Source organism: Arabidopsis thaliana, chromosome 4 (assembly GCF_000001735.4).
Source record: "Arabidopsis thaliana chromosome 4, partial sequence".
NCBI classification, from domain to species: Eukaryota; Viridiplantae; Streptophyta; class Magnoliopsida; order Brassicales; family Brassicaceae; genus Arabidopsis; species Arabidopsis thaliana.
Genome location: NC_003075.7, coordinates 780,383 through 799,167, shown reverse-complemented (window position 1 = coordinate 799,167; position 18,785 = coordinate 780,383). Strand labels below are relative to the sequence as shown.

The 18,785-nt window shown below is 36.8% G+C and overlaps 4 protein-coding genes across 7 annotated transcripts; 3 read left to right on the top strand and 1 right to left on the bottom strand.

The window, feature by feature from the left end:
• Positions 1-786: 786 nt before the first annotated feature.
• On the top strand, positions 787-3,182 carry SAM-2 (S-adenosylmethionine synthetase 2; the record flags this gene model as incomplete). 2 transcript variants are annotated; one of them, NM_116415.4, is made up of 2 exons in its annotated part: positions 787-969; positions 1,680-3,182. In NM_116415.4, the coding sequence occupies exon 2, from the start codon at positions 1,689-1,691 to the stop codon at positions 2,868-2,870; it is 1,182 nt and encodes a 393-aa protein (NP_192094.1). In that variant the 5' UTR covers positions 787-969; positions 1,680-1,688. The 2 variants fall into 2 exon arrangements, with proteins under 2 accessions (NP_192094.1, NP_001078345.1); NM_001084876.1 differs by having other exon boundaries at positions 888-965; positions 1,680-2,870.
• Positions 3,183-3,930: 748 nt separating this feature from the next.
• KCO5 (Ca2+ activated outward rectifying K+ channel 5) lies at positions 3,931-5,991 on the bottom strand. The gene is made up of 2 exons (NM_116414.4): positions 4,687-5,991; positions 3,931-4,382 (listed from the first exon to the last, which is right to left on the bottom strand). Exons 1-2 carry the CDS (start codon positions 5,763-5,765, stop codon positions 4,235-4,237), a joined length of 1,227 nt encoding a protein of 408 aa, NP_192093.1. The 5' UTR covers positions 5,766-5,991; the 3' UTR covers positions 3,931-4,234.
• Positions 5,992-8,720: 2,729 nt separating this feature from the next.
• ABCB5 (P-glycoprotein 5) lies at positions 8,721-13,617 on the top strand (the record flags this gene model as incomplete). Of its 2 annotated transcripts, NM_116413.2 has the most annotated exons (11): positions 8,721-8,939; positions 9,025-9,079; positions 9,155-9,330; positions 9,412-9,633; positions 9,731-9,969; positions 10,058-10,857; positions 10,927-11,726; positions 11,962-12,228; positions 12,299-12,562; positions 12,747-13,043; positions 13,132-13,505. In NM_116413.2, 11 exons carry the CDS (start codon positions 8,721-8,723, stop codon positions 13,483-13,485), a joined length of 3,693 nt encoding a protein of 1,230 aa, NP_192092.1. In that variant the 3' UTR covers positions 13,486-13,505. The 2 variants fall into 2 exon arrangements, with proteins under 2 accessions (NP_192092.1, NP_001329375.1); NM_001340339.1 differs by lacking the exons at positions 8,721-8,939; positions 9,025-9,079; positions 9,155-9,330; positions 9,412-9,633 and having other exon boundaries at positions 9,703-9,969; positions 13,132-13,617.
• Positions 13,618-13,827: 210 nt separating this feature from the next.
• Positions 13,828-18,522, top strand: ABCB3 (P-glycoprotein 3; the record flags this gene model as incomplete). 2 transcript variants are annotated; one of them, NM_116412.2, is made up of 11 exons in its annotated part: positions 13,828-14,042; positions 14,133-14,187; positions 14,270-14,445; positions 14,523-14,744; positions 14,812-15,050; positions 15,132-15,931; positions 16,008-16,819; positions 16,936-17,202; positions 17,272-17,535; positions 17,688-17,984; positions 18,081-18,522. In NM_116412.2, 11 exons carry the CDS (start codon positions 13,839-13,841, stop codon positions 18,432-18,434), a joined length of 3,690 nt encoding a protein of 1,229 aa, NP_192091.1. In that variant the 3' UTR covers positions 18,435-18,522. The 2 variants fall into 2 exon arrangements, with proteins under 2 accessions (NP_192091.1, NP_001328373.1); NM_001340338.1 differs by having other exon boundaries at positions 13,839-14,042; positions 17,297-17,535.
• Between the last annotated feature and the right edge of the window lie 263 nt (positions 18,523-18,785).

The following is an 18,785-nucleotide window of genomic DNA, read 5'->3' as shown; positions in this document are numbered from 1 at the left end:
ACAGTTCACCTACCAAAACTATGTCATGAAAGTTTATGTTCTACCTTTTAATTGGCCTCACCTTATTATACTAGTCTTTTATTTTCTTTCCAATGATCTTATGATTAGTCTCGTATTCATTTTCCTAACTAATTTTATTTTATTTTTGAAAATGAAATAAGTTCTAATCTTAGTTATATGTCCATCATTAGGCAAGAAGATTCTACATATATATATACTTTACCAACTTTATTGTTTCATATAAATATTTTAAGGTTCTACTTTTCTGTATCATTTTAGACAATGTTTTAGAGAAAAAAAATTGTTTCAGTTTAAGTGATGTTTGCAACTTTTAATGCAACATTTTTTTCCAGCATATTTTATAATTGGTTGAAACAATTTAATTTAATTTAAATTTGGTGTTTTCTTAACTTGTATATAAAAACCTTAAATGTCAATTGAAATGATAGAGAGAGACATTACTATATTATTGTGAAAAAGTATCACTATTTCTAAAGAATTGTTCTAGTAAAAATTGGTATTAGTTAATTTTCAGACCATCATAAAAAAGATGATTTAGATTAGTGACAAAGAATAATCCTTCAAAAATACATATTTCGACACAAGTATACTTGGTATCAAAATCTGTAAAAAAAAAATCAGAGCCATGACCAAATACAATATGTTAAGTTCATGTGACGTGAGATAATAAATTGATTTGATTCACTTTCCAATTGTGTTTATAATTAACGCATTAAAAACACTAAAAAGCAAATAAATAAATGTAGCCGAATAAGCCGATGGAAGTAAGAATTGAAGTCCAAAAGCAAAAACCTATAGATCCGGTGGACAGTCAACAGTGTCATTTAATCCCTATAAATAGCTCACTCCCTTGTCATCCACAAATCGTCCCCGTCTCGTTTCCTTCTTCGCTCGCTGTTCAGATTTTGCTTTGAGGCTTTAGGCTCCCCAGATCTCTAATCGCCGCAGGTTTCGCTCTTCTTCTCCGTCTTATTGATTTCGAGTTTTTAGGCGATGCTTTTACGGGTTTTGTTGTTAAATCTGAAACGAAATGAGATTTTTCTATGGGTTTCGATTCAGATTTGATAATATTCGAACCTTCTACGCCTGTTATTATAATTAGATCTGCGATAGTGTGTGACTATTGAAATGAGATTCTCAAGTTCTTAGGTTATATCGTTTGTGATTTATACAGATTTAAAACGTATGTGGATCCGTTAATTTTCCAGTGCTGTGTAGCAGATCTGCTTAATAGGTTTATCTTTTTTGCAAATGATTTTGATTTTCGCATCGATCGTGTACTCTATGTAGTAGTAGTAGTATATGATTTGATAAATGTAGTAGTAGTAGTATATGATCGTGTACTGAGCCATAAATGAGCCTTCCTCGTTAATTATTGTCCATGAATTGTTAGTTAAGCTTGAAAGTTCCTTAAACGTTTAATTAGATCCTTATCACTGACTGTTCCACTATGAATATCAGAAGAATCGAATCTCTTTGGATGAGATGCGTCTGTTTTTATGCTATTCCACAATGATTTGGAATCTTTCTTAGCTTTTTATGTCACTTGAGTGTGGAATCTTTTTTTTTTGTTCTCTTCCTTTCAATTGTAAAAAGTTTGTTATATGTGTATGATTTTTATGTGGTTGCTGATTCAATTTTTCTTTTTGTTGTTATAGCTTTAAGAAATGGAGACTTTCCTATTCACATCTGAGTCTGTGAACGAAGGACACCCTGACAAGCTTTGCGACCAGATCTCTGATGCAGTCCTTGATGCCTGCCTTGAGCAAGACCCTGATAGCAAAGTTGCTTGTGAGACATGCACCAAGACCAACATGGTCATGGTTTTCGGTGAGATCACCACCAAGGCTACGATTGACTACGAGAAGATTGTCCGTGACACTTGCCGTTCCATTGGATTCATCTCTGACGATGTTGGTCTTGATGCTGACAAATGCAAAGTCCTTGTTAACATTGAACAACAGAGCCCAGACATTGCTCAAGGTGTTCACGGTCACTTCACCAAACGTCCAGAAGACATTGGAGCTGGTGACCAAGGACACATGTTTGGTTATGCCACTGATGAAACCCCTGAGCTCATGCCTTTGAGTCATGTCCTTGCAACCAAGATTGGTGCTCGTCTCACTGAAGTCAGGAAGAATGGAACTTGCCGTTGGTTAAGACCAGATGGCAAGACCCAAGTCACTGTTGAGTACTACAATGACAATGGCGCTATGGTTCCAGTCCGTGTCCACACCGTCCTGATCTCAACCCAGCACGATGAAACCGTTACCAATGACGAGATTGCGCGTGACCTCAAGGAGCATGTGATCAAACCAATCATCCCAGAGAAATACCTTGACGACAAAACCATCTTCCACCTCAACCCATCAGGCCGGTTTGTGATCGGGGGACCACACGGTGATGCTGGTTTAACTGGACGTAAGATCATCATTGACACATACGGAGGATGGGGAGCTCATGGAGGTGGTGCTTTCTCAGGCAAAGACCCAACCAAAGTCGACAGAAGTGGAGCTTACATCGTGAGGCAAGCAGCAAAGAGTGTGGTGGCTAATGGCATGGCTCGCAGGGCTCTTGTCCAGGTCTCATACGCCATTGGAGTACCCGAGCCATTGTCTGTCTTCGTTGACACTTACGGAACAGGGTTGATTCCAGACAAGGAGATCCTGAAGATCGTGAAAGAGACATTCGATTTCAGACCAGGAATGATGACAATCAACTTGGACTTGAAGAGAGGAGGAAATGGAAGGTTTCAGAAAACGGCAGCGTATGGACATTTCGGAAGAGACGACCCTGACTTCACCTGGGAGGTCGTGAAGCCACTCAAGTGGGACAAACCTCAAGCTTAAACTTGATTTTATGTTTCTTCTGTCTTTTTACTTTAAACATCTACCATGGACCAATAATCAAATCCCTCTGTTTCTTTTTTCTTGTATTATTGATATGAAAGTTTCTGGTTTGTTTAAACAACTACCATAGACCAATTTTCTCTTTCACTATAAATTGTAGTAGTTGAAATTTGTGTTCTACATTTTGGGACTTCATGCGATAAAGTGTATATCTATCGAATATTGAAAACTATCTCTGTCAGAAATACGAAAATACACGTATTGTCTTTGAGTACAACACGAAACAACAAATCATCCTCAACAAAAAATGACACTGCTAAATATATTTTAAAAACACAGATCATAATCATACATTTGATCAGTTCAAAGGTAGTGGATATATAGAAGTGGAACCCATTTACATTGCCTTTATGAGATTCTTTGTTGTCGGTTCATAAGATACGTCCGAAAACAACAATATTAATTCAAACTTTAAATTATCTTAAGAGATGATCGAAATAACTATAAAAAGTCAATTCCTACATTTTTCTTCTTCTTTCAAAGCTAAAGTATTCAGCTAAAACATTTAAAGAAAACACTAAAAAGTTTCTTCTCAATTCTCATATGTAGTCATTATCCGAGTAGTATCACTCAACAACTCTCAACTTGTTTTGTTTTAATGATAAATTGATATGCAGAAGCAGAATAACCAATACCAATCTGTGTTAAACTGATTATCTGATTCTATAATCAATCTTACCGGTTTAATAATCATTTTAGACTAAAAAAATTTGTGCATGGACTAGGATTGATGACTTAGTCAATCGACCTTTCTACTGAATCAAGAGACAAAAAGCGTCAGCTTTCTACTGACTGATCTCACAAGTGAAAGATTAGTTTGTCCATATCATTTTTAATTTTCTTAATTATATATCTCACCAAACTCAAATGAATGTCTCAGTCTCTTTGTTCATTGTCATCTCATAAAAAAAGATATACATGAAAATATCTCGACATGTTCATTATTTTGAAAGATAAATAAAGAAAATTGTTACGGACTTTGGAGATTACGTGTCTCGGCCCAAAACCTCTTGATATTAAAAAAATAATAAAAAATAAAATAAAATAAAGAAAATTGTTAACAACCTTGCCCGAGCATCTGATTAGCGCTTAGCGAATATCTTTGAACATAATTTTTTTATAGAGAGCAAAAATAAAGCATATACATTTTCATATTATCTCTTATAAACTGAGAGATAATTCTTTGTATGAATCACTGTTGCTACATATATTCAGTTATTTTTCTTTAAAAAGGAATTAAAAAAAGAGAAGATAATTGAATAAGAAGAAAACCTAAAAAAGCAGAGACAGAGAATGTTCTTCTGTCACAAAGGATCCCCCAAAAGATCAGGTAATGTGATTTTTCCTATTTGATTAGGATCAAGTTTCTCGAACTGAATCACAACTTGGTCAATGTCTTTCTGAGTGATCTTCCCCATTTCCTTAAGCTTCAACACTATATACTCTGATTTACTGAAACACACACCAAAACCAAATCAAAACATAAAAAAAAAAGTCAAAACACTAATCACTCAAACTTAAATCATTGAAATTAGATTACACAAAGACATAACTAAACTGTTGCTTGCAAGAAAAAGTCTTAACATTAACATGATTAATCTAAAGCTTAACACTCTCTGCAACTTATTTGACCTAAACTTCACACAAATTGCATAAAACCCTTTATCAGAATCAGCTCAAATCACTCTCATCTCTAAGCAATTAATCCAAGATTCTAAAAAAAAAAACAAAGTTGAGGTTTTTAAAAGATGTTAACCTGATGAAACCATGTTGATAAGTATCAGCTTTGAGCAAATCATCAACAGTGATTTCTCTATTCAACGCCAATTTAACAGCTTTCCGATGCCGGCGATCAATTCTCGCTTCCGCCAAATACAAAAACGCACGCGCCACCGCAAGAGTCGAAACAAGTAGCCAAACCGCCGCAAAAAGCCTCCCTTGAAGCGTTTTAAAAGCACGATCACCATAACCAACAGTAGTCACCGACATAACCGACAAATAAACCGAATCAACAAAACCCAATTCCTCAACGAAATGCAAAACCAAAGCACCAACACCGATACACAAAACGACGACGCATAACGCTAAACAAACTTTCATCCTTATCCTCATCCTCCCTTTCTCAAAATCAATAATATAATCTTTAGCAGAGAATCTATGATGATGATGGTGTTGATGATGCTGCCTCGTTTGGATTCCGGTGAGAATCATACTCTCTTGAAGATCCAAAACGTAGTTAACAACACCACTGAGTAAAATATCCAAGAACCCGAATCCGAACAAGACGAAAACAACAGCGAAGATCTTTGTCCATGGAGTCAACGGAGCGATGTCACCGTAACCAATAGTACACATAGTGACGATACAGAAATAGAGAGCGTCGACTACAGGATGGGTTTCGATTCCTGAGTAGTGGTCACGATTGAATGAGTAGATTGAAACGCCTAAGGTTAAGTAGACGATTAGCAAGAAAATCGCTTGTCTGATTATGGATTTAGAGACTGGTGATGGTTTTTTGGTTTCTGGAGGTTTGGTTCTTAAGTCTTTGATGATTACCATAGCTGGAGCTGTACGAGATCGGTGAAGTGGTCTTGTCTGAGATAAAAAGCGATTTGTTTCGTCTGAGTCTGAGTCTTGGTCTTCTTTGTCGTCTTGTACGGATTGTTCGAGGTCTTGATGATGAAGGAGAAGACGTTCTTGGGAGATTTCATGGAAGAAGGAAGTGTTTGAGATAGAGCGAGGGATTGTGATGGAGGCGGAGGAGGAGGAGGAGGAGGGATTTTCCGGTATGGGTTGGAGGCGGAAACGTGGTTGTGGGCTGATGAGTGGTTCCATTTACCAACAAATTAGGAATCTCTGAATCTTGAAAAGCTAATAAAAATGAAATCTTTTACCAAACGGAAAACGCCAAAAGAAAAGAAAAAAACAGAGAGAGGAGTGTGATTGGTGTTTTGGATTAGCAATTTGTTTATAGAATGGGGCACACATAGTATGCCACGTATGAAAATCAGATTTATCGTCAGACCACATGTGTATTATTATTGTTAGTTCATGGCTTCACGCAAGTAAGTGTTTAGGTTTAGATTGGTAATGGTATCTATATATACATTTTTCTAATCATTTTAGCAAATAAATCCTCTACTTGACACTTATTTACAATGGTATACCATTGGCATTAATTCTTTTTTCTTTAATTATTTAATTTGATTTTTAATTCTTTATTTAATATATCAATCACATTATTCATTCAAATTTAATCTAAACAACAAACTTTAAATCAAATCCCTTAAAATTAGCTATACATAATTATTTAAATGATTATTAATATTATACTTTATTAAAAAGGTAAATATTATAATTATTTAAAGTTTATAAAACGTTTATAATATTTAAGAGAAAAACGTTTATAATATTTATAAAATACAAAACTATATGTTACATATAGAGAAATATTTTAGATGTAAAATCTATAAAAAATCAAATAACTATTTGAAAGACACCTTTTAAATTTATTTGAATTATAAATCTTTTAATAAAAATATTATTTAAACAAAAAATTTAAAAAATAATTATTAATTTCACCGAACGGGATTAGATTGTATGACGGTTTTAGAATATTAAAATATATGAACTTTATAAATTATAACAATTAAATAACCATTTAAAATAAAAAGTTTGAAATTGATTTGAATTATATATAATTAAAATTAAAGTATTATTAAAACAAAAATAATAAAATAATATTTAATTTTATTGAACGGGGTTAGATGGTAGAACGGGTTTGGGTCGATAGTAATATTAGACAGTATACCTAGGATGAAATCCATTAAATATGTTTAATTTCATTGAACGGTATTAGATGGTAAGACGGGTTTGAGTTTATAGTAATACGACACGTTATACAACGGGTGAAATCCTATAACTAACAATTAAAATACAATGATATAATTTAAAATATATGACAAAAGAAACAATCTTAACAAAAATCATATATAATTTTAAATTTTAAATTTTAAAAATCGACTTACGGTGTACTCCATGATAAAATCAAGGGATTGTACAATATATAAAAATTATGATTATATATTTATAAAATACAAACAATATGTTACATACAGATAATTTATAAAATAATATATTTTTAGTTATTTTTAATAAAATAAATAGTCCCGCGGTACATCGCGGGTTAAAATCTAGTTTTTAGTGCAATTTTGCAAGTATTTTGTCAATTTAACAGTATAGTGTTAATAAAATATATGATTTTTTTGTTTTGTTTTGATTTTAAAAAGTATAAATAAAAGAATATTAGAAAAGTAAATGAGTTAGTATTTTATGTTTTATGTGTTTCCACCATTATGTAATTTACATATTACCAATTTACCAATCGAATTTTTTGAAGGGCAAGCAAAATATATGTGACAAATTTCATTTCATCGACTATACGTTATACATAATTAGGCCTTTTATTGACTAACTAGGCTTGCTTAAAGGTCCATTAAGATTATGCATGTTTAACCATTTAAGGCTTAAAATACAATGTTACTGTCAATGGTAGTCTTCTAAGTTTGGAGAGATTTCTTTTCCTTGGGTTTGTTCGTTGTTGATGAATATGATAGCGGTCTCGATCCATCTTCATTCTCATTCTTGAGATTGGTGATATTTATGCTCTTTGTGACTTTGTCCCTGTTTTCAATTTTCATGATCTATTTAGATTTGATCGCGTTTTGAAATGTTTTCGAGTTTTTTTCATGAATTTCATGACTTTGTCCATCGTCACATTCAGAAATGTTTTCGAGTTTTTTTTGTGGTTTTGCTTGCCATATTATGAATTTTTTTTTTCTATGGTTTCGAAAGATTAGCTAACATCGTGATAGAAGATGGTTGATTTGATGTTAACTTCGGATTGGCCGTGGGTATCTTTGGTAAATCTCATCGACATATGCTTGAGAAGAAGAGATTTCTTTGCTTTCTTTGAGTCTAGAGGGTATGAATGTATGATGATGAAGTCTGGTTTCTTTTGTTCTTAGTTTAAGGTTTTGTAGTTCGATTTAAAAGTTTATGCTTCGTATTAATTTATAGTGTCTTAATTTGCATCCCTTCCATAGAATCTAGATTCCAAGAAAATCACTTTTCTTCCGGCTGTGTTTTTGGAATTTTTTTTTTTGTCCACGATTTAAATTTTTCTTATTTGGACGTTATAATTTTTCGTGGTTCCACGACAAATTTCATTATTAAAAATTTCCGATGACAAAACAAAAAGAAGGGATTCGAGGATCATGGAATACACGACCGAGTTGAGGACAATGGAAATTAGTAGAGCCCATGACACAAACACTGATGATACTTTCATATTTTTTGTAAGGAGTTTTCTACTTAAAAATACAAATCATGTTAAACATTATGGTCATTATTAATCAACATTACATATATACCATAAAATAAACAAACAAAAAAAACAATTACATCAAAATCATGATGAACTATCAAAATCGTGTTTGTTGTTAGCCAAAAAAACCAATAAAACATCCCACTGTTGCGCCTCTTAAATTTTTGTTTATGTCACACCTAATAACAGCATCTTTAAAATACTATTTATCTGATATCCCACGATGTCCTTCTTGATTTTGTATTTATAAACAAATTAAACTATCTTTCAATGTTTTAATGAACCCATATTTCACCTGTTTATATGATCCCATATCTTTCAATGATTTGACTTTGTTTCATTGATAATACTTGGTGAGTCATTTTTCAATGGTCGTTCATTCAAACATTCCAACACATAAGGAGATGAAGAAGGGGAACTTGGAAGCGAACACAAAGACAGTACCGTTCTACAAATTGTTTTTCTTCTCAGATTCTACCGATGTGTTGTTGATGATCGTTGGTTCGATCGGAGCTATCGCAAACGGTGTTTGTTCTCCGTTAATGACATTATTGTTTGGTGAACTCATTGATGCAATGGGTCCAAACCAGAACAATGAAGAGATTGTTGAGAGAGTTTCCAAGGTAAGAAAATGTGTTACTAATTAGAACCTAAAAAACAAAACAATATTTTGAGTTGCTATTTGATGTTTTACTTTATTATGTTTAGGTTTGTTTGAGTTTAGTCTACCTTGGACTTGGAGCCCTAGGAGCTGCCTTTCTTCGTAAGATACATTTTTTTAGTTCTTTTTTTTTTTTATCAAATGGAGAAAAACAATTTTTCGTTTTTTTGGTTATAGAGGTGGCTTGTTGGATGATTACTGGGGAGAGACAAGCTGCAAGGATAAGGAGTTTGTATCTGAAAACGATTCTAAGACAAGACATTGGATTCTTCGATGTCGAAATGACCACAGGAGAAGTTGTTGGTCGAATGTCTGGTGATACGGTTCTTATACTTGATGCTATGGGTGAGAAGGTAAACAAACGAAAACTGAGACAAAAAAAAAAGGTTTTTATAATAGATTGATGATTATAAAGTTTTGAAAATTTCTCGCAGGTTGGGAAGTTTATACAGTTGATTTCAACATTTGTGGGTGGATTTGTTATAGCGTTTTTGAGAGGATGGTTACTTACACTTGTTATGTTGACCTCAATTCCTCTTCTAGCTATGTCTGGTGCAGCTATAGCGATTATAGTTACAAGAGCTTCTTCTCAAGAACAAGCTGCTTATGCAAAAGCATCAAATGTTGTTGAACAAACTTTGGGGTCCATTCGAACCGTAAAAATGCTTCCTATTCCCTTTTCTGTTTTGTGTAGCGTTTATACTAAACTTTCTAACATAAAACTATAACCAAGTGTTTGTGTGTTTTATCTAGGTTGCTTCTTTCACGGGAGAGAAGCAAGCGATGAGTAGCTACAAAGAGTTGATAAATTTGGCCTATAAATCGAATGTTAAGCAAGGTTTCGTTACGGGTTTAGGTCTTGGAGTAATGTTCTTGGTGTTCTTTTCCACCTATGCTTTGGGTACATGGTTTGGTGGTGAAATGATACTGAGAAAAGGGTATACAGGTGGTGCAGTGATCAATGTTATGGTCACTGTGGTCTCGAGTTCGATGTGAGTATATTATATATTTTTTCTCTAGGTCTTAAGACAGTTTGAAACGGTTATTTTGTGATTAATCTATTTTATTTTCCTTGTACAGAGCTTTAGGGCAAGCATCACCTTGTCTAACTGCATTTACGGCTGGTAAAGCTGCAGCTTATAAGATGTTTGAAACAATCGAAAGAGAGCCTTTGATTGATACTTTTGACCTAAATGGGAAGGTTTTAGAAGATATTCGAGGCGAAATCGAGCTGAGAGATGTGTGTTTTAGTTACCCTGCAAGGCCTAAAGAAGAGGTTTTTGGCGGATTCTCTCTGTTGATTCCGAGTGGCACAACCACTGCTTTGGTAGGAGAAAGCGGGAGTGGGAAGTCTACTGTGATCAGTTTGATCGAAAGGTTTTATGATCCGAATTCCGGACAAGTGCTTATTGATGGTGTTGATTTAAAGGAGTTTCAGTTGAAATGGATTAGGGGAAAGATTGGATTGGTTAGTCAAGAACCTGTTCTGTTTTCTTCAAGTATAATGGAGAATATCGGATACGGGAAAGAGGGGGCAACGGTTGAAGAGATACAAGCAGCGTCGAAGCTAGCAAACGCGGCTAAATTCATCGATAAGTTGCCTCTAGGTTTAGAGACATTGGTAGGGGAGCATGGAACTCAACTCTCAGGAGGACAGAAACAGAGGATTGCTATCGCGAGGGCGATACTTAAAGATCCGCGGATCTTGCTGTTAGATGAAGCGACAAGCGCACTTGATGCGGAATCCGAAAGAGTGGTTCAAGAGGCTTTAGATAGGATAATGGTGAACCGGACTACAGTGATTGTCGCGCATCGGTTAAGCACGGTTAGAAACGCTGATATCATCGCTGTGATTCATCGTGGAAAGATTGTGGAAGAAGGTAAATAACATAAACCTTTTGATTCAGCTGCGAAAATTTCTAATTCTCTAATATTTTTTTTGTTAACAGGTTCGCATTCAGAGTTACTTAAAGATCATGAAGGGGCTTATTCACAGCTTCTAAGGTTACAAGAGATAAACAAAGAATCAAAGCGATTGGAGATTTCTGATGGATCAATCAGCAGTGGATCATCAAGAGGAAACAACAGCACAAGGCAAGATGATGACTCTTTTTCTGTTCTGGGTTTACTTGCAGGCCAAGATAGTACTAAAATGTCTCAAGAACTATCACAGAAAGTGTCGTTTACTCGAATCGCTGCTCTAAACAAACCAGAGATTCCAATTCTTATACTTGGAACCCTAGTAGGTGCTGTGAACGGCACTATATTCCCCATCTTTGGTATCCTCTTTGCCAAAGTAATCGAAGCTTTCTTCAAAGCGCCTCATGAGCTGAAGAGAGATTCAAGATTCTGGTCGATGATATTCGTACTTCTTGGTGTAGCCGCTGTGATAGTGTATCCAACGACTAACTACTTGTTTGCTATAGCTGGAGGGAGACTTATTCGGAGGATAAGATCAATGTGTTTTGAGAAAGTTGTTCACATGGAGGTTGGGTGGTTCGATGAACCTGGGAACTCGAGCGGTGCAATGGGAGCGAGGCTCTCTGCTGATGCAGCCTTGATCCGGACTCTTGTGGGAGACTCGCTTTGTCTATCGGTTAAAAACGTTGCGTCTTTGGTGACAGGACTAATCATAGCTTTCACGGCGAGCTGGGAAGTGGCGATTATCATCTTAGTAATTATTCCGTTTATTGGAATCAATGGATATATTCAAATTAAGTTCATGAAAGGCTTCAGTGCAGACGCAAAGGTTGGTCCTCTACGAACTGAGTACTAAAAATTATTGTCTCAAATGTATCTGTACGAAAACGTATCCTTACCAACATAAGTATTATCTTGACCTAAATGGGTAATTTATGTTGCCCTAACTCGAAAGTTTATCAGAACTGAACATGCCTACTTTAAAAAAAATGAGTTTTCTAGGGTTAGGGTTTGTTACTCGTTACAGAAGTAACTTAAAATATTATAAAAAATGATGTTTGCAGGCAAAGTACGAGGAGGCGAGTCAGGTGGCGAACGATGCAGTGGGGAGTATAAGAACGGTTGCGTCTTTCTGTGCGGAGGAAAAAGTGATGGAGATGTATAAGAAACGATGTGAAGATACGATTAAATCTGGGATTAAGCAAGGTTTAATCAGCGGAGTAGGGTTTGGTATCTCCTTTTTCGTTCTTTACTCTGTCTACGCTAGTTGTTTCTACGTGGGAGCTAGACTGGTTAAAGCCGGAAGGACAAACTTCAACGATGTTTTTCAGGTTTATTTTCTTGGAAATCTCTGTAATGGATCTTGAGGAGAACATACTGTAGTTAATGATTTTTGTGCAGGTTTTCTTGGCCTTGACGTTAACAGCAGTTGGGATTTCTCAGGCGAGCTCTTTTGCTCCTGATTCGAGTAAAGGTAAGGGTGCTGCTGTTTCGATTTTCAGAATTATTGATAGGATATCGAAGATAGATTCGAGAGACGAATCGGGAATGGTGTTGGAGAATGTAAAAGGAGATATCGAGCTTTGCCACATAAGCTTCACTTACCAAACTAGACCTGATGTTCAAGTCTTTCGTGACCTCTGTTTGAGCATTCGTGCCGGACAGGTAACCATCTCCAACATTTTTACATGAAGTCGTGTGTGTTTGCGTAGAAGCTCCAAAAAAACATTTTTAGAACTCTGCCGATTTTATACTATTTTGTTATAGATTTCAATATATTTGGTACGATTTTGAACTGATTTGGGCTTTAATTATATGCACACTTCTTTATTTCTTATGTTGTTTCCAGACTGTTGCTTTGGTTGGAGAAAGTGGGTCAGGAAAATCTACGGTGATTTCACTGTTACAGAGGTTTTATGATCCGGATTCAGGTCATATAACTCTAGACGGAGTTGAGCTCAAGAAGCTGCGACTAAAATGGCTAAGACAACAGATGGGGCTTGTAGGACAAGAGCCTGTACTATTCAACGACACGATACGAGCCAACATTGCTTATGGAAAAGGCGGCGAGGAAGCAACCGAGGCTGAGATTATAGCTGCTTCCGAGCTAGCTAATGCCCACAGGTTCATCTCTAGTATACAAAAGGTAATCAAAACAAGACTTTTATTCACTTTTGAAAAACAGAGAGATTACTTACTACGCAAGCAAAATAATCTTTCTTATTTCAATTTAGGGTTATGATACGGTGGTGGGAGAGAGAGGGATACAATTGTCAGGAGGACAGAAGCAGCGCGTGGCGATTGCACGCGCCATCGTGAAAGAACCGAAGATTCTGTTACTCGACGAAGCGACGAGCGCGTTGGACGCAGAATCGGAGCGGGTGGTTCAAGACGCGCTTGATCGGGTGATGGTGAACCGGACCACCATCGTGGTGGCTCACAGGCTTTCAACGATCAAGAATGCTGACGTCATCGCCGTCGTCAAGAACGGTGTGATTGCAGAGAAAGGGACGCACGAGACGTTGATCAATATCGAAGGTGGAGTTTATGCCTCGCTCGTTCAACTCCACATCAATGCTTCTAATTGACGCAAACATTTATTGTTATTAGTCATTGCTTTTTAGCTACGCAACTGTCATTTTTCACATATCACATGTGATAATCTAAAAAGGGACGAGAACTCCGGCTTGTTCAATGCTTAAACACACTATTAACATAATACAATAAGGAATAATGGTGGCATACACGACGACACAAGACTGACGATATTTTCATATTTTATAACTAATGATCAGTTTTGTTCTTAAAATAATATAGATCACTTCAATTGGGCCATTAAACATTAAATAGAATCATTTTAAGAAAATATCAAATGAAAGAGACATAAGAAATGAATCAATCATGTTTGTAGTTAGAAAAAAGGAAAACAAAAAAGATAGAAATGGAAGAAAAGACAAAGACCGTACCGTTCTACAAATTGTTTTCCTTCTCAGATTCTACCGATGTGTTGTTGATGATCGTTGGTTCGATCGGAGCTATAGGAAACGGTGTTGGTTTTCCTTTAATGACATTATTGTTTGGTGATCTCATTGATTCTATTGGTCAGAACCAGAGCAACAAAGACATTGTTGAGATAGTCTCCAAGGTTAGGATAGAACCCAAAAAATGAGTTAATCAAAAGAAGAAAAAAAACTCAAAAAAAGAAACAATCTTATGTTTACTTTAACATGTTTAGGTCTGTTTGAAATTTGTCTACCTTGGACTTGGGACACTAGGAGCAGCATTTCTTCGTAAGTAATAAGTTAACTTTAGTTCTGTTTTGTAAGAAAAACAATTTTGATTTTTTTTTTTTAAATTCTTTTTTGGTTATAGAGGTGGCTTGTTGGATGATTACTGGGGAAAGACAAGCTGCAAGGATAAGGAGTTTGTATCTGAAAACGATTCTAAGACAAGACATTGGATTCTTCGATGTCGAAACGAGCACCGGAGAAGTTGTTGGTCGAATGTCCGGTGATACTGTTCTTATACTAGAAGCTATGGGTGAGAAGGTAAACAAACGAAAACAGCAAAAAATAAAATAAAATGAGTAGACTGAAGTTACTAAAGATTTGAAAATTTTCTGCAGGTTGGGAAGTTTATCCAGTTGATTGCAACATTTGTGGGTGGATTTGTTTTAGCGTTTGTGAAAGGATGGTTACTTACACTTGTTATGTTAGTTTCAATTCCTCTTCTAGCTATAGCTGGTGCAGCTATGCCGATTATAGTTACTAGAGCTTCTTCTCGTGAACAAGCTGCTTATGCAAAAGCATCGACTGTTGTTGAACAAACTTTGGGGTCTATTCGAACCGTAAGAATGCTTTCTTTTCCCTTTTGCAAGGTTGATGTTAACCAAGTTATTGTGTTTTTTTCTTCAGGTTGCTTCTTTCACGGGAGAGAAGCAAGCGATGAAAAGCTACAGAGAATTTATAAATTTAGCCTATCGAGCGAGTGTTAAGCAAGGTTTCTCTATGGGGTTAGGTCTTGGAGTAGTGTTTTTTGTGTTCTTTTGCAGCTATGCTTTAGCTATATGGTTTGGTGGAGAAATGATACTTAAAAAAGGGTATACAGGTGGGGAAGTGGTTAATGTAATGGTCACTGTGGTCGCAAGTTCGATGTGAGTAATATATTCATATTATTCTCTGTAGTCTCAACACAGTTAAAACGGTTTAAAAACTGTGGTTTTCTCTTTTTATAGGTCTTTAGGGCAAACAACACCTTGTCTAACCGCATTTGCGGCTGGTAAAGCTGCAGCTTATAAGATGTTTGAAACGATCGAAAGAAAGCCGTCGATTGATGCTTTTGATCTAAATGGTAAGGTCTTAGAAGATATCCGAGGCGAAATCGAGCTGCGAGATGTGTGTTTTAGTTACCCTGCGAGACCTATGGAAGAGGTTTTTGGCGGATTCTCGCTGTTGATTCCGAGTGGTGCAACCGCTGCTCTGGTAGGGGAAAGCGGGAGTGGGAAATCTTCTGTGATCAGTTTGATAGAAAGATTTTATGATCCAAGTTCCGGCAGTGTGCTTATTGATGGTGTTAACTTAAAGGAGTTTCAGTTGAAATGGATTAGGGGAAAGATTGGATTGGTTAGTCAAGAACCTGTTCTGTTTTCTTCAAGTATAATGGAGAATATCGGCTACGGAAAAGAGAACGCAACAGTTGAAGAGATTCAAGCAGCGGCAAAGCTAGCAAACGCGGCTAATTTCATCGATAAGTTGCCTCGAGGTTTAGAGACATTGGTAGGGGAACATGGAACTCAACTCTCAGGAGGACAGAAACAGAGGATTGCTATAGCGAGGGCGATACTTAAAGATCCGAGGATCTTGCTGTTAGATGAAGCGACGAGCGCACTTGATGCGGAATCTGAAAGGGTAGTCCAAGAGGCTTTAGATAGGGTAATGATGAGCCGGACTACTGTGATTGTTGCACATCGGTTAAGCACAGTGAGAAATGCTGATATGATTGCTGTGATTCACCGCGGCAAGATAGTGGAAGAAGGTAAGTAACATTTCTGCATTTTGGTTAGGGGTTTGACTCAACTGCAAAAATTTAATTTTTTGTACTCATCTAATAGGTTCACACTCGGAGCTACTCAAGGACCATGAAGGGGCTTATGCACAACTTATACGGTTACAAAAGATAAAAAAAGAACCGAAGAGATTGGAGAGTTCAAATGAATTGCGAGACAGATCAATCAACCGTGGATCATCTAGAAACATCAGAACGAGGGTGCATGATGATGACTCTGTTTCCGTTCTTGGTTTACTTGGACGCCAAGAAAATACTGAAATTTCTCGAGAACAAAGCCGAAATGTGTCGATAACCCGAATCGCTGCTCTAAACAAGCCGGAGACTACCATTCTTATACTTGGAACCTTATTAGGTGCAGTGAACGGCACTATATTCCCGATTTTTGGTATCCTCTTTGCAAAAGTAATCGAAGCTTTCTTCAAACCGCCTCACGATATGAAGAGAGATTCAAGATTCTGGTCAATGATATTCGTGCTTCTTGGTGTAGCTTCTTTGATAGTGTATCCAATGCATACCTACTTGTTTGCTGTAGCTGGAGGGAGATTAATTCAGAGGATAAGAGTAATGTGTTTTGAGAAAGTTGTTCACATGGAGGTTGGGTGGTTCGATGATCCTGAGAACTCGAGTGGCACCATAGGATCAAGGCTCTCTGCTGATGCAGCCTTGATCAAGACTCTTGTGGGCGACTCGCTGTCTTTATCTGTTAAGAACGCTGCAGCCGCAGTCTCCGGTCTGATTATAGCTTTCACAGCGAGTTGGAAATTGGCGGTTATTATCTTAGTAATGATTCCTTTAATTGGAATCAATGGTTATCTTCAAATTAAGTTCATTAAAGGCTTCACTGCAGACGCAAAGGTTGGTCGCACATTCCTGTTTTCATTTTTTTATTGTGGAATGAGTTTTCAAGGGTTTAAGGCTTACTTGTTGAAGAAGAAACTTAAAATAGTTTTGAAAGAAAAAAATGTTTGCAGGCAAAGTACGAGGAGGCGAGTCAGGTGGCGAATGACGCGGTGGGGAGTATAAGAACTGTTGCGTCTTTTTGTGCAGAGGAGAAAGTGATGGAGATGTATAAGAAGCGATGTGAAGATACGATTAAATCTGGGATTAAGCAAGGTTTAATCAGCGGAGTAGGGTTTGGTATCTCCTTTTTCGTTCTTTACTCTGTCTACGCTAGTTGTTTCTACGTGGGAGCTAGACTGGTTAAAGCCGGAAGGACAAACTTCAACGATGTTTTTCAGGTTTTTTCTTCTTCTTGGGAATCTTTGTAATGAAATCTTGGGACGAAGAAAACTAATGATCTTTTGCAGGTTTTCTTGGCGTTAACCATGACAGCGATTGGGATATCTCAAGCTAGCTCTTTTGCTCCTGATTCGAGTAAAGCAAAGGGTGCTGCTGCTTCCATTTTCGGGATTATTGATGGGAAATCGATGATAGATTCGAGAGATGAATCGGGACTCGTGTTAGAGAATGTTAAAGGAGATATCGAGCTTTGTCACATAAGCTTCACCTACCAAACTAGACCTGACGTTCAAATCTTTCGTGACCTATGTTTCGCCATTCGTGCTGGACAGGTAACATGTCCAAAAGACTACTATCATTTGTTTTTTTGGTTATCTTGATATTTCCCTTACATATTGACACAAATAAAGTGAGGAGACATGAAACTTACCAATTCTGATTTTGATATACATGTTTAGTCCTTTAATTCTCTTGCTTATTTCAGACGGTTGCTTTGGTCGGAGAGAGTGGATCAGGTAAATCTACAGTGATTTCTCTGTTACAAAGGTTTTATGATCCGGATTCGGGTCATATAACTCTAGACAGAGTTGAGCTCAAGAAGCTGCAACTAAAATGGGTGAGACAACAAATGGGGCTTGTAGGGCAAGAGCCTGTACTGTTCAACGACACAATAAGATCCAACATTGCCTACGGAAAAGGCGGTGATGAAGCATCCGAGGCTGAGATCATAGCTGCCGCAGAGCTTGCTAATGCCCACGGGTTCATATCTAGTATACAACAGGTAAACTACAAGTACAACAAGACTTTTATTCACTTTTGAAAAACAGAGAGATTACTTACTATGCAAGCAAAAAAACTCTTTCTTATTTCAATTTAGGGTTATGATACGGTGGTGGGAGAAAGAGGGATACAATTGTCAGGAGGACAGAAGCAACGCGTGGCAATTGCACGCGCCATCGTGAAAGAACCGAAGATTCTGTTACTCGACGAAGCAACGAGCGCGTTGGACGCAGAATCGGAGCGGGTGGTTCAAGACGCGCTTGACCGAGTGATGGTGAACCGGACCACAGTAGTAGTGGCTCACAGGCTTTCCACGATCAAGAATGCTGACGTCATAGCCGTGGTCAAGAACGGTGTGATCGTAGAGAAAGGGACGCACGAAACGTTGATCAATATCGAAGGTGGTGTTTATGCTTCGCTTGTTCAACTTCACATTAGTGCTTCTAGTTGACAAACAATTGTTTTCCTAAGTCCTCTCAAAATATATTTTGAGCTTAAGGTATTTTTTTATACTAACATTGTTTCTAATTATGTAAAAGCTTTGACAAAAAAGGAAGTTACCAAAAGAAAATTGGTCTTTAACCACAAGGTTTATTGTTAACGACGTCGTTTCTCCCGAATTTAACCGTTACGTTACTTATTTCGGCTTTGGAGAGAATCTGAAATGCGACGTCGGTTAATACCACGTCATGCAGTGTGCTGGCAGTTGATTTTATAACCAATGAGATATTACGATCATGCCAGCAAGGCACGCGTGGTTAGTGAAATGACCAATAGTTGTAGCTTAAGTGTAAATATTAAC

What these genes read in the sequence shown, in the direction of transcription:
- KCO5 (NM_116414.4), bottom strand. Translation starts at nt 5,765, where the DNA reads ATGGAACCACTCATCAGCCCACAACCACGTTTCCGCCTCCAACCCATA. An exon ending in TATCAACATGGTTTCATCAG is followed by an intron (nt 4,383 to 4,686) that starts GTTAACATCTTT and finishes TGTGTGTTTCAG; the next exon opens with TAAATCAGAGTATATAGTGT.